Below are 15,358 nucleotides of genomic sequence, written 5' to 3' on the forward strand. Positions count from 1 at the left end.
CGTCAAGTCGAGAAATACCCCATGAATAACAACACTACGTCACAATACGCACGTGTCAGAGGACACGTTTTTGCGAGAGCGAAATACGTGTATATGGACACGTATTAGTTGCCACTGGGGCCGCAATCCCGTCTTCTGGCCACTGGGGGGCGCAAGAAAAAGGGCGGACAGCGTCATGGCGGCAGCAGTCCTGCAACCAACAAAGTAGATGAATGCGGGAGGTGCGGCAAGACGCAGCACACCGATGAGCGGAAGTGTCCTGCAGTGAACAGGAAATGCAACAAGTGTCATAAAAAGGGACATTGGGAGCGTGTACGTCACTCTAAAGCGGTGACAGACGTCACTTAAGAGGTTAAACAGCTGTACTTTCTGGGAGAAGTTGGCCAAGACAGCAGTCAGGAACATTCGCTCCGCCATCTTTGTTCAATATTTCTGACATTCTATTGCGTCATGACCATGGTCATGACACACCTAGTAGGCTACAGGGCGCCCCTAGCGGCATCTGGGAGATACGTGTCAATGAACGCGTATAAGTGACTTGCAGAAGCGCGTCCATAGACACGTAAAGAGGAGGCGACCGGTCTGTGTAAAGTCGTATGTGAAACGTCTTGTTTCTGCTTGGACGTCAAGCCTTTAACAGAGCAACGAGGAGGTGAAATGAGGCGCCGACACGTCAGCTGTAATTCTGTCAAGGGCAGTATTTTGGCTAATACACCTTCCCCCAGTGATAAAGCTTTTAAAAGACTCTACATGGCCACTGGTAGGCTGGCTTTACAGAAAAACAAACTAGCATACATGTTTATTAATATTAATATTATTAATAATAATAAAGTGTTCAAAACAGACGAAGAAGAAGAAGAAGAAGAAGCATGTAACACTGAGGGAAATGTGTTTTCTTATGTTCCAAGTTTTCCCCGCTCAACATGCAACGGTGTTGGATCGTCCCCCTGCTGGGTGTAACGGCGTTCTGCCAGCAGATGGCAGTGTTGTCAAAGTATTCACCACCACCGGGGCGTTGTACAAAACTTGAGACCCATAACCGTGTCTCATAAGAAGCGGGCCTAGTGAGAGAAAGGGAAATAGAGACGGGTGGGGGTGGGGGGTCATAGCTGTCATAGCTGCTTGTTGTATTTGTGTAAACCACATAATATTGTGTTACCACAAAGTGTCAGAAAAGGACACTGATACATTGGCTAATGTGCTGGTCCACGGAGCCTACCAGCAGGCTCCTGCTGGTTTATAAATCAACTTCTTCTGCTGTTCTCGGTCTGAGAACACACTTTAAATAACTGCTACAGCAGGTGACTGTAATGAACTACGGCGGTAGTATGGAAAGTGGGCAGTAACCGGTGGTCCCTGAGGACCCGGTTGAGGACCACTGATGTATAGTCAGACCGGGCCTGTGTCCCTTACGTTTGCATTCCAGACGTTTGGCTGATGGTCTTGCTCCAAGCGCGACACAATGAGAGCAAACGTAGAAGCCAACTTCAGCCCCCAGACAACGAGCATTACGGGCAGGGAGGTCAAAGGTCACGGCCACGGCCGAACCCTGAGAACAGACGGAATAAACGTCCCAGTGACGACCCTGGAATGACCGTGATAGGCAGAGAGGTGGAGGGATGGGGGGGAGAAAGAGAGATAAGATGGGTAGAAAGGTGAAGAATTTTTATGGACATACCAGCGATCATATTTCACATACGTCCAACCTGAACACACGGGGGAGAACTGTGGTCTTGATAAACATTTTAATACAAGTTTAAAAGAGAAATTAACATTTTTTTTAAATGCTGAAGTATGCATAAAATGTATAAAAGATTATGTACAAAGTGCTGTTTGTTTGATACGTTGCAACAAAAAAACAAAAAAATTTCACCAAAAAAACGACATCTTTGGATAACGAAAGCAAAACCAATAACTTACCACAGTTTTAAAAAAAAACAACATATCGTCTCAATGGTGAACATTAGGTCAGTCCATTATGCAAAACAAAAAACGAACATTTTCTTCCCAAAACCCCCGATAACCTAAATTCTACACAACCAAGCTGTTATAGCTGTACTCCCATCAACACTCCAAACAGCAACGTCGATATGTGATTTGATCTCAAAGCAGAGATCACTTCGTCAGAGCAGAAGACAGTTTATGTCTCGTGTCAGGGTGTCCGTCATGAGTCCAGCTCTTTAAACAGCAGAAGCGGAGGGTTCACTTCTGGGGAAATACAAATAATGACCACCAGCAGAGCCTTAATTCAAAGACTCTGTCCGGGGGTGGGTGGAGGGGCTGACTGGGCCCATTGTGAGAGGAATGTCTTACAGTCCTCAGCGGGAACAGAGCTCGGTGTTATTGTTTTGTCTTAAAGAGAGACAAAGGAACGTTTCCTCCGTCGTCCGGTCCTTCTCTGCTGGACGGCTGAACCCAACCACCCCGAAGAGACGACGGCACCAGAGCTTTTAACGCCTAACCGCGGTCCTTCACCGCAGCAGCCGGACGGCTTGTTGTTGTCCAGGTAAGGAATGCTCGGAGTCGGCTATGGTGCCGAACTGAACCTGGAGTCTAGCTTGCGGTCTCAACTTTGACCTTCTCAAAACAGCGACGCCCAGAAAAAAACTTCACTCGCTTGTTGGGGATTCAGTTGATACCGCGGTGCGTGGTGAAAGTTGTATGATCTGATGCATGCATCCATTCAGGGCCCTACAAAAATCAGATCTGTACTGGCAATATTTACAATAATCGTCATTTTCGGTCACCCACGGGCCTCAAATTAAAGCGCGATTCCTTTTCTTTCTCTTTTTGCGGCCTGGGTCTTATTTTTATAGTTTTTGCCATTGTACATATCGGTTAGGGTATCATTTCACTCACCAGCTTCATTTTGTAGATTTTGGACACAGAGCCACCACTGGACTCAGCTCTGCAACAGCGTCTAACGGCGCCATGAAATATGAGTACCAGACATGTTTCGACAAGTCTAATATAACCCAATTATCCTCTCAATAGTCAGATGAATACTCGGCCATTTGATTTTATATGATAGCTCAGCATTTTGAATGACCGTTAATAATACTGGACTTATTGGGTGATAACTTTTACTGTCATTATGGCAGCACTGGCTGTCAAGATGGCGGCGTGTACAGATGCAGCGGCTCGGCTCTCTCTCTCTTTTCTTTCTTTTTATCTCTTAGTTACTCCATCTTCTTTCAGTAAAGCAGTAGCCTTTTACACATATGATGGAGCCCAGTTAGTTTGCATCAGAAATTGATGCAACTTTCAACCCCCACCCCGGAGATGAACCCGCCATTCCACCATAGAAACGACGCAGGTGACAGAGGGAGCAGAAACAGAAGCGGGGAGGCGAGCCGGGTGTACGTGCTACCGAACCTGTTCCTCGCCAACTTCAGGTCTCTTACCAAAAAGATGGCTGAGATCGGAGTGAGAACTACGCCTCACTGTGTGGCGATCATCACAGAGACTCGGTTGAGCTACGAAGTTCCAGACGCTGCTATCGAGTTAGCTGGCAGCTCCGTCTACAGAGCGGACCGGACGAGGGCCTCCAGGAAGAGCAGAGGAGGAGGAGGAGAACCGGGTGTCTGTGTTAACAACAGCTGGTGCACAGCCACCGACATGGCGGATAAACATTGCTGCCCAGACTTGGAGCTCCTAACAGTAAGGTGCACACCGTCCTTTCCCCCGGGGGGAATTCATGACAATAACAATCATGGCAGTATACAGCCCCCACAAGCTAAGGCTACGTTAGCAGCAGAGAAGCTACACGGCGGCATTAACAAAACAACTCATGGCGCACCCAGACGCCGTGATCACTGTAGCAGGGGACTTCAATCACGCGGCTCTCAAACGGGTCATGCGCAATTTTCCTAAAAATGTGAATTTCCCAACAAGAGAGCAGAATGTTCTGGACCAAGTCTACGTGAACATCCCTGGAGCATTTAAAGCAACCCCATCTTCACATCTAAAACACCCATCCATCCATTATCCAAGCCGCTTATCCTGCTCTCAAGGTCGCGGGGATGCTGGAGTCTGTCCCAGCAGTCACTGGGCAGCAGACGAGGAGACACCCTGGACCAGACCGTATTTACCTAACTCTGACCCCAGCTTACAAACCAAGGATCTGCAGAACAAAACCAGCTATCAGGACAGTGCAAGTGTGGTCTGAGGAAGCCGCCTCAATGCTGCAAGACTGCTTTGCTAACACTGACGGGGATTTGTTTGCAGACGGAAAACTCCTCAAGGAATATGCTGGATCAGTCCTAGGATATGTAAACCTTTGCATAGAAAATGTATTAACACAAAAGACAATAAAGGTGATTCCTAACCAAAAGCCATGAATATAAACGGCAATGTAAAGGCATCACTCAAGGAGCGGCATGCAGCTTTCAGGTCAGGTAACAAATAAGCCTACAGTGAAGCACAGGGGACACCCAAGACAGGCATCAGGGATGCAAAACGCAAATACAAACAGCGCATTGAGGATCAATTTGACAATAACCACCCCCGCAGCATGTGGAACAGAATCAAGGCACTGACGACACCAAACTGCCTGATGTCCTGAACCGGTTCTTTGTCTGTTTTGACACTCAAAGAGGGTCTACTCCACTCATCAACCTACGTGCTGGGGAGTCGACACTGGTTTTACAGCACCACCAGGTGAGGACCACCCTGAGGAAGCTCGATGCAAGCAAGGCGGCTGGCCCAGATGGAGTGGCCAGCCGCCAATTAGCTTACAGAGCTGTTTACTAATTATTAGTAAACAGTGTTTATTAATCATTACTAATCTCATTACAACAAAACTGCTGTTCCAACATGCCTTAAACCCTCCACCAACATCCCAGTGCCCAAAAAACCATCTATGACATGTCTGAATGACTATCACCCAGTGGCACTAGCACCCATAGTCATGAAGCGCCTCGAGAAACTGGTGCTTTCACACATCAGAACCATCATCCACTTGATCTGGGCAAGCACCAGTTTGCCTACCGGACAAACTACTCCACAGAGGACACTATCACAACAGCTCTCAACACTGCTCTGACGCACTTACAGCAACCCAACAATTATGTGAGGATGCTATTTGTGGACTTCAGCTCCATATTTAACACTGTCATCCCCCACAAACTGGTCAGCAAACTGAACAACCTGGGCCTTGGTTCCTCACTGTGCTCATGGGTCATGAACTTCCTCACAGACTGACCACAGCAAGTCAGGATTGGTAAACACACCTCCTCCACCCTCATCCTAAACACAGGAGCCCCAGAGCTGTGTGCTGAGCCCGATGCTCTTCGCACTCTTCACCCACGATTGCACCCCCGTCCACACCTCCAACTCCATAATTAAATTTGCGGACGACACCACAATAGTGGGCCTGATTTCAGACAATTAGGAGACAGTCTACAGGCTTGAGGTGGGACATCTGGTTGAGTAGTGTAAGGAAAACAACCCGGTCCTTAACACCTCGAAGACAAAGGAGATGGTCATTGACTTCAGAAGAACAAAGGAGAGAATTCACCTCTCCCTCCACATACATGGAGAAGCAGTGGAAAGCGTAGAAACCCCAAAGTTTCTTCGAGTCGCTGTGTCAAAACAGCTGACAATGGCCAAAACCTGAAGTTTCTTGGAGTCACTGTGTCAAAATGGCTGACATGGCCAAAACCTAAAGTTTCTTGGAGTCACTGTGTCAAAACAGCTGACATGGTCCTCCAACACTTCACACCTCATCAAAAAGGCCCAACACTCTTCCTCCTCAGGAAGCTGAAAAGGCCCAACACTCTTCCTCCTCAGGAAGCTGAAAAGGCCCAGCTCCCACAGAAGCTGCTGCTCTGTAAATATGTAAATTTAATTTAACTAGTGTTTTCTATTTTTTTTTTGGCAGTGCTTTTATTTATTTTCTTGGTACATCAGGGGAAGCCTATGAAATCATTCAATCCAATTTCCACTTCCAAATACGTGATTTTTTTTTGATAATTGGGTTAAATTGACGTGTTGAAAGTTGTCTGATGCTCGTGTTCGTTTGCCCCATAAGACACCATTGTAACGCTGAGTCCAGCGGTGGCCCCGTGTATAAACTCTACAAAATGAAGCCAGTGAGTAAAATGATATCACACCCAATATGCACGATGGCAAAAACTTCAAAAAATCACACCCAGATTGTAAAAAAACAAAACAAAAAACAAAACAGAATTACCCTTTAAAAACTATGAAAAGCAATGCAAGTGATGTATAAAATCTAGTGGTAATGGCCTGCGAGTGGAACCAGAGGGGATCTCTGCTCAGCGTTCCCAGAGTTCCTTGGTGTGCTGGCTCCTCCGGCCACGGTGCCGGCCCCGTCCGGGTCGAGCGAGCGTCGGTACGCAGCGGAGAGTCTGTAGAGGACATCGGGGGAGGGTCTGGGCTGGGCGTCGGCCTTCTGCGTCATCAGCATCTCGAAGAGTGTGCTGACCTCAGACAGCAGCGTGCCGCCCAGCGGGCCGTCCTTCTCCGGTGTCTTACCAAATGTGGAGAAGGAGGCGGAGTCCTGAGCACCCGGGGAGCGGGGCACAGGGGACGGCAGACCGTCGGGGACAAACACGTTGTCATGGTAATCAGCGGAGAGAGGGAGGGAGAGTCTGGCCATCCACGCCGGGTCCTCGAGTTCAGCAAAGACATCGTCTAAAGAGAAACACAGACAGAAGGAGAGAGAGAGAGAGAGAGAGAGAGAGATGGAGACAAGGAGAGACAGAAAGACACTCCATATTTAGATTGCTTTGGTAGTATTCTTGATGTAAGATGTATGCCAATAAAACAAACCAAAATGAACTTATTTTGAGAGGCAAGACAGAGACAGTGAGGAATATCTATATCTATATATATATATATATATATATATATATATATATATATTGTTTGTTTGTTTGTTTATTTATTTATATGAATGTATGTATGTAGTATGTATATCCCATACACTTAGGTTGCTACACACAACACACACACACACACTGACACGTATTGAGAATCTGAAATGACGACTAAATCCTAAACCCCAAGTCTCTAGCTACCCCTAGCCTAACCTTAACCATCAGACCTACGTGTCTAACCCAAATTCTGATCCTAAAATAGACCCTTAAGGAAGCCAGGACCAGTCACAAAGTCCTCAGTGTCCTCACTCAGATGGTTAAAAACTCAAATTGGTCCTCGCAGAACTAGCTAAGAACACACACACACACACACACACACACACACACACACACACACACACACACACACACACACACACACACACACACACACACACACACACACACACACACACACACACACCCATTTCCAGCTTCCAGAATGGCCACTAAATCTGTCTGTCTCAGCTGCGGTGTGGAGACACACAGCCTTGTTGCCAGATTAGAGAAAACGGAATTCTGCAGGACGGGAGTGACTCAGAGAGCCACAGCCCCGCAGGTCCAGGTCCAGGTCCACATTCGGACAACACGGAGGCTGGCAGAAGGCCTGACGCCTGGATGAAGGCCGCAGGCAGGAAGGGGAAACGTCAGGAGGACTGGATTTATCTGGCCGCTTGTCGACAGAAACTTCCTGTCATCCTCTCTCATCCCGGACCGGCGTGGCTCCCCCCGCTGGCCAGCGCGGTCACACACAAACCAGCACGTATGCGCCCGAGGCCGCAGAGCAGACGGCACTTCGCTCAGAAATGACCCGGCAGACATTCCACACATTTTCTGAGGTGTGAGGGACGGGTGTGTCCAGATGTCTTTCTGGTGAACGCACTCAGTTTGTCTGTGTGTGTGTGTGTGTGTGTGTGTGTGTGTGTGTGTGTGTGTGTGTGTGTGTGTGTGTGTAAAAGATTTAGTACAAGAAATAACCAAATCAGAGTTGTTCAGGTCTGTTCAACAGGCAGCTATGTGGAGCAGTGCATCAGGTGCCAGAGACCAGACAGCAGCAGAATCCGAATCAGTAAACCAGTTGCAGTGAATTCAGGGGGCAGCCGGGACGCCAAGCCGGGTCTCCCTCACCACGCGCGACTTACGTTAACCAGTCGACTAAAGCAGTGTTTCTCAACCGGGGGTCCGCGGACCCCTAGTGGTCCGTGGTGTAATTGCAAGGGGTCCGTGAAAATAAAGTATCTTTAAAAAAAAAGATCCTATGACATTTATAGAAATAGGATTGTTTTACTCAAATGTGACCGAGACCTTTATCTACCTAAACTATAAAGGGTAACAGGACTTTTTTCTCTAATTACATCTGTTTCACAAGTGTAATTTATCGTATTTTAATAAGAGATCTCGCTCCCGTTTGCATTGTTGAAAGTTACTGAATACATATTCTGTTTTGTTACATATATCTGAAAGTTACTGAATACATATTCTGTTTAGTTACATATATCTGAAAGTTACTGAATACATATTCGGTGTTGTTACATATATCTGAAAGTTACTGAATACATATTCTGTTTTGTTACATATATCTGAAAGTTACTGAATACATATTCTGTTTAGTTACATATATCTGAAAGTTACTGAATACATATTCTGTTTAGTTACATCTATCTGAAAGTTACTGAATACATATTCTGTTTTGTTACATATATCTGAAAGTTACTGAATACATATTCTGTTTAGTTACATCTATCTGAAAGTTACTGAATACATATTCTGTTTTGTTACATATATCTGAAAGTTACTGAATACATATTCTGTTTTGTTACATATATCTGAAAGTTACTGAATACATATTCTGTTTAGTTACATATATCTGAAAGTTACTGAATACATATTCTGTTTAGTTACATATATCTGAAAGTTACTGCATAAGAATTCTGTTTTGTTACATATATCTGAAAGTTACTGAATACATATTCTGTTTTGTTACATATATCTGAAAGTTACTGAATACATATTCTGTGTTGTTACATATATCTGAAAGTTACTGAATACATATTCTGTTTTGTTACATATATCTGAAAGTTACTGCATAAGAATTCTGCTTTGTTAACTATATCTAAGTTACAACTGAAAGCTCTTATTTTTGCCCCAAAGAGTGAATAAATGCTATAATGCAATTTAAAATGCAGTTTCTACTGTTTCCACCAAATTGCAACCCCCCTCCCCCAAGATCAGGTGGAGGGGTCCTCAGGGTAGATCAAAAATACGCAGGGGGGTCCAGGACCCCAAAAAGGTGGAGAACCGCTGGACTAAAGGGTCCGACCCGTTAGCCAGCGAGTCCAGTCATCCGCGGTGGTTTCGTGGGCACAGCGTGAAAAAGAACCTGCTGAACGGGCCTGGAGGCCGCGGCAAATTCACATCATCACAGAAAACACAGTGAGTTGGACTCCGGGTCTGTTAACAAAACCCCTCGTTAATGAGGAGACCTTCGTCTTTCACACGGGAAAACTCTCTCACTTCTCCACTTGTTTTCTGTCTCTCCATGGCAAACCCTTCTCCCTCTCTTTCGTGCCATACGTCTGTCTCCCTCCTTTCAGCCTCCCTCGCTCCCCGTCTGTCTCTCGTTCTTCCCTGTTCAAACTAATTAGCATCAGTGCAGATAGGCTCCCTGAGCGCCGCTCAGCTTGTGGTCGCCCCCGTCTAATCACAACCAGATGCAGGGCATTAGTCCACACACACACACACACACACACACACACACACACACACACACACATCTCATTTTAAGTTTCCATTGGGTTCAATTTCCTTCAAAGGCTTTTAAGATGGTTGTTCCCTCCAACGATTGCAATTGAGGGTGTTTGTTTGTTTGGGGAGGGGGGGGGGGTGAGGGAGATAAGAGACGGTGACGGCTTTTCCTGTCCATTATCAGAAGAAGCAGCTCCGACTCAAGCGAACCACCGCCTCGACACGTCTTTCTCCTCCAGACGAGCCCGCGCCGCTAAGCTAACGAGACGCCCGCTCTGCCGACACGGAGGCCGAGGCGATGAGGCCTCGCGCGGGTCCGCCGTTTGACTCAGCGATCAAAGCGATCCATCTCTGCCCACATCACACACACCGCCCCCTCCATCACCTCCATGTTTTCACTCTCTCTCTCCCTCTCTCTCCCTCTCCCTCTCCCTCTCTCCCTCTTTTCTCTGCTCTGAACCACAAAGACAGAACACACATACACACACACACACACACACACACTTACAGTCACACAAAGAGTTGAAAGGAATCCTCCAGTTTTGCCTGTGATCCAGGCATACGTTCTCGGGGTGGCCCCCTAGCGGCTGAAATGTGTCACTACATTGAGTCTAAACTAGGGCCAATGAAATATTTGTTGTATAAACACAAAATATTTTAAGTAATGCAATAAAATGAAACGGTTGTAAGAAACGCATCTGAATTATATCATGATTGGTTTTGCAGTAAATTCATTTTTTAGCGCTCGTCGTGTGACATGGCGCGGTGCGACGTTGGACGCGAGGTCCCTCTTTCGTGCATTCAGCGATTCAGCTAGCTACCTTTCTGTTAAGCAATGAGCAGGTATGGACATGAAAAAGGGGTTTACTTTCACACTAGGTGGGACACAGGCTACTATATATATATATATATATATATATATATATATATATATATATATATATATATATATATATATATTAAGCCTACTGTAACAACAGGCGACACTGCTGCTGAGTGTAGCCGGTCTGGCCTGACACCTCATTTGATAGGAACTCTGCATTGTGATTGTGGATTATGAAGGACGAGACGGGGACAACTGCTGCCTTGCCAGCCGGTGGGATTTATCCTCACACAGACAGTGTAGAATCAGGCTGTGTAAAACACAGGGAATAATGTACAGCAACTTCCCAGGACCAGTCTTCGACATGCACACCTTTAAGAGGGAAGGGGGATAACAGCGGGCCGCATTGAGAAACCATGTCCATGCTGTTAGCCTAGCTTAAGTTTGCTAAATTAGCATGTTACACTAAAGTGCTGTACACAATGTAAAATACGCACACACGTGGAAATAAACTTTATGGCAACAAAGAACAATCTATGACGTGTACAAATAGGATTTGGCCCTCCGATTAGCGTTAGCACCCACCTCTCCTCAGGAAGACTAGCAGCCGACTGAGGAAAATAGTGCAAATTCACAGGAAATAGCGTCACCAAAATGTCAAAGGTCACACAAGCGAAACGTGGTACCATTAACAAAATAAAAAGCCCCCAAAAGAAATATACAGAAACAAGTAGCCTATATGCATAAGAAACAACACAAGAACAAAATGGGAAAATTGATTATTGGTGAAATATAAACCATCCATCCATCCATTATCCAAACCGCTTATCCTGCTCTCAGGGTGGCGGGATGCTGGAGCCTATCCCAGCAGTCACTGGGCGTCAGGCGGGGAGACACCCTGGACAGGCCGCCAGTCCATCACAGGGTGGACACACACACTTACACCTAGGGACAATTTACTATGGCCGATTCACCTGACCTACATGTCTTTGGACTGTGGGAGGAAACTGGAACCCCCGGAGGAAACCCACGCAGACACGGGGAAAACATGCAAACTCCACACAGAGGACGACCCGGGACGACCCCCAAGGTTGGACTACCCCAGAACCTTCTTGCTGTGATGCGACTGCACTAACCACTGCGCCACAGTGTCACCCTGAAATATACAAACCTATTACATTAATACACTGGTTACATGAGCATTTTCTAATTGTGTGCGTGTGTATGCCAGTGAGACACGAGTGAGCATGCTGTCATAGTTCTGAATTTAACACAAAATTAGTTCACGTGTGCACTACATTTTTTTAAAGGTACATGGAAAATGAAAACCTAACAGTATGATGGAAACAAACTGATATTTCACTTTCAACAGACTTCAACTTTACGGCTGCCAGTGTGCCTCAGTTGTGTGTGCTCATGTGAGAAAGACTAAGACCCTACGTAAGCCTGTGTGTGATATCGCACAAAGTGGCCAGAAACTGATTTGATTCGCTGTGTTGTTTGGCACTATTGTCATCTGTTACTGTATGTACAGATGTGTAACATACCACGCAATAATTGGATTGTGTACCGACGTCAGTTTAAAGTTGCTTCACAAACAATTCAACCTTGCTCCTCCACACTAGAACAAGCACGCTGACACACAAACACACACACACACACATACACAAACACACACACAAACAGACGCAAACACACACACACACACACACACAGGCGGTTTGATGTGGGAAGACCCAAACCGCAGCTAGATTGAAATGAATCGCATGCAAGCGGCCACAGATGAGGCTCATTAGGGACAAACCAGCTTTTTCAGAACCTCAGTCCAGACCACAGCTGTTCTGGCCCAATCAGAGCCGCTTCACTACAGGTGTCTAACAGGCCTGCATGGGTCTGAGAGTTGAGAAGGATTAGTTAGTTTATAGAGAATCTGCAAGAGTCACAGCGACAGATGTCAGTTTTCTCCAAGGATGGAAACGGCAGTAAATTCAGAGACCTTTCTGCAGGACAGGATCGGTGTATCAGGTGAAGATATGGGCTGCACTGTTTTACACATGTACTGGTGCTGTTTAAAGGATAACCGGTACCTGAAACAACCAGGTCTCCATCTCTGTGTGATGTCACTGGTCATCTTGAGGTAACACTTCATTTTTCTCAACATGCATATAGATTTTTTTCAAGATCCAGCCCAATGAAAACCATGTTTTATAATCTTACTGTATTTTCTAACAGAAAGTTTGTTGATTTAAAGTTACCCAAAATGTAAAAACTGCTGTCATTGTGAAGATCTGACTAAAGCCCTTTGAGAAACCCTCCTCCTGGTTGTCAACATAATCAAACCGTATCAGAAGACCAATCTGGCCCCTGTAATAAACTGCATCATCCAATACTCCAATTTGATTGGACAGTCAATGAATTGTCACCATTGATGTCAGTTGGTCTGTTTTTGAACAGCTGACCAGAAACATCACATTAGCTAGCTAGCTAGCTAGCTAAAGCGTCTCAAGAACTAATCTAATTGTTCAGAGAGTGGGCGTTTAAACCGTTATTGCAAATCAAATGATACAGCTGAGGATGAATAAAATGCACTCCTGATGTTAACATTCCAATACTCCACAACGGTACTTGTCTGACTTAATTAAAATAACTGGACTAGATCTTTAAATGACGTTGAAGTAGAGTCAATACAGAGATGACAATTCAAAACAGTGAAATGGAAAGCACCATAGAGACAGACAGACAGTTTTTATGGCAGTGAAATAACTGTTGAGGGGAGAATAGAAGCACGTTGCAGCAACTACAGAGGAAAGTCGTCTTCTCACACTCTCGAATGTCAAAGCACTTTTATGAGTTGTGAGTTAAACTGATGCCTGCAAGGCAGAGGTGACTCAACCATCACACACACACACACACACACACACACACACACACACACACACACACACACACACACACACACACACACACACACACTTTGTCTCTAGTCTGATATACTATCTGCACAAAGCTATAATGAAGCTCAGTCAGTCATCACAGGGCTGAAAATCCCCCTACCTGGCCCCAGGGATCTCTGGGTAAAACAGGGCATGTTGCCTTTCATGTGAGTGAACAAAGTGGGGCCCCTGGTTAGAATGGAACTGTGATCACAATGCCAGGATACCGCTCCATGTGCGAGGGCTCCGTTCACCGCATTCACACGCATACCACCCAGCTAACTGGTGTAAACTACTAATAAGACACGTTAGCCCCCTAGCTAACGGGTCTGACCCTTTAGCCGAGCGGTTAGCGATGTCGCCTTGTGGTGCAGTACACCCCGTATCGAATTCCGCACCGGGCAAGAAAATAACCGGTTACACTGGCTAGCCATGCTAATCATGCTAATTACCAGGCATGCTAATCATGCTAACTACCAGCCATGCTACCAGTCTCTCTTTATATCAGCTGGCATGAAAGCAGGGTCCAAACATCTGGCCAGCAATTAGGCTATTTTAAAATTAATTAATTAATTTTTTTAAAAACTGTGAAAACGAACTGAAGGGCAATAGCACGCGAGACGCTGGAACATGGTGCAGTCTGGGTAATGAAGTCCTTCCCCACAATTGCCATTTAGCAAGGGCTCATTGAAAAGAATGTTTGTGGAATACAACAGAACCCTGTGGCTCTGGAGGGAGAGAGTGAGTCAGCCATTAAGACTGTACGGCACCTGATCGTAATCCCAGTGGTTTGTTTTCGCCCCGCAGGCTCTGAAGAACAATATATATAGTGTCGCACTATAGGATGACAACACTATGAGAACACTACGAAAAGTCCCGTTACTCCACGGAGCACAACTGCGTTGACTGTTGTGAAGATCTATGATTTGGATGTGGAGCTGAGTGTATCCTGCTCGTTGGTCACTTCCTGTTTTTTTTAACCCCCGAGTCCATTGTAAGTGAACATGGTGTATGCTCCCCAATCTCCAGAGAAATCTTTAGTGCCGAAGCTCACACACTCCTTTGTCTAATCCAAGAGATTTGCCCTGGGTGGTAAAAGAGCGACTCGCACAAAACACACATTCTGCGCAAAAGGGGGGAAAGGGGGGAAAGAGGGAGACGAGTGTTTGTGTTTACGTGTGTATTTGTGTGTGTGTGTGTGTATGCGGGTGTGTACCGGTGTTATTGAGCAGGTTATTAAGGCCCTCCTCCAGCTGAGGGTCTATAGGAGAGTCTCTTCCGGGGTCCCAGTCCACATCGCCCGCCTCGCTCTCCCCCCGGCCACTGTCCTTGGTGCTCTGCCAATCCTGGCAGTCCTGGCCCCCACATCTGGACGACACACGCCCCCGTTCAAACACACACACACACACACACACACACACACACACACACACACACACACACACACACACCACATTCAGACACCACAAAACACATGCAGACATCAGAGACGACACATGACGTTTGGCTATCAGACAACATGTGGAACAATTCTCTGCAGATAAAAGGTTCAGCGCTTCGCAGGAAGTGCTACAGCATGCAGGAGTGACTTCCTGTTAGAAACCTGGTTTGAATATGGTTTCAATTATGTTGTGTAAACGATGTTTGTTTTGCTCAGCTCCCCGTCTGTTGACCTCTCGGACAGTCTTGTTGAGGTCCAGCACGACACGACACGACACAACACATCAGAACAGATGCGGTTCCACACCACAAGACGAGCTAACAAATAACGTTCACGGTCCCAGAGAACTTTTAAACCACCGTGGCGGTCATCCGACCGCTTTGGCTTTTCAGTTTGATAACTGTGGGAAAAAGACACAGACCCGCCGCTCCCCCGAATGCTCCTAAAATGGTCTAGAACTGCATTAACATGAGTTTGAGATCAATTGAACAAAAGTTGTGACGACACCTACCTAAAACGACCGCGAGGGGTCAAA

The 15,358-nt window shown here is 46.1% G+C and overlaps 1 protein-coding gene across 1 annotated transcript in view; it reads right to left on the reverse strand.

Moving 5' to 3' along the window:
• Positions 1-1,663: 1,663 nt before the first annotated feature.
• The window catches only part of pcdh12 (protocadherin 12), a 27,274-nt gene continuing 13,579 nt past the window's right edge, over positions 1,664-15,358 (reverse strand). Inside the window, 1 exon segment of the mRNA XM_056275269.1 lies at positions 1,664-6,657. Coding sequence (XP_056131244.1) covers positions 6,236-6,657 — 422 coding nt within the window. The 3' untranslated portion in view covers positions 1,664-6,235.

Source organism: Lampris incognitus, chromosome 1, assembly GCF_029633865.1.
Source record: "Lampris incognitus isolate fLamInc1 chromosome 1, fLamInc1.hap2, whole genome shotgun sequence".
Lineage (NCBI taxonomy): Eukaryota > Metazoa > Chordata > Actinopteri > Lampriformes > Lampridae > Lampris > Lampris incognitus.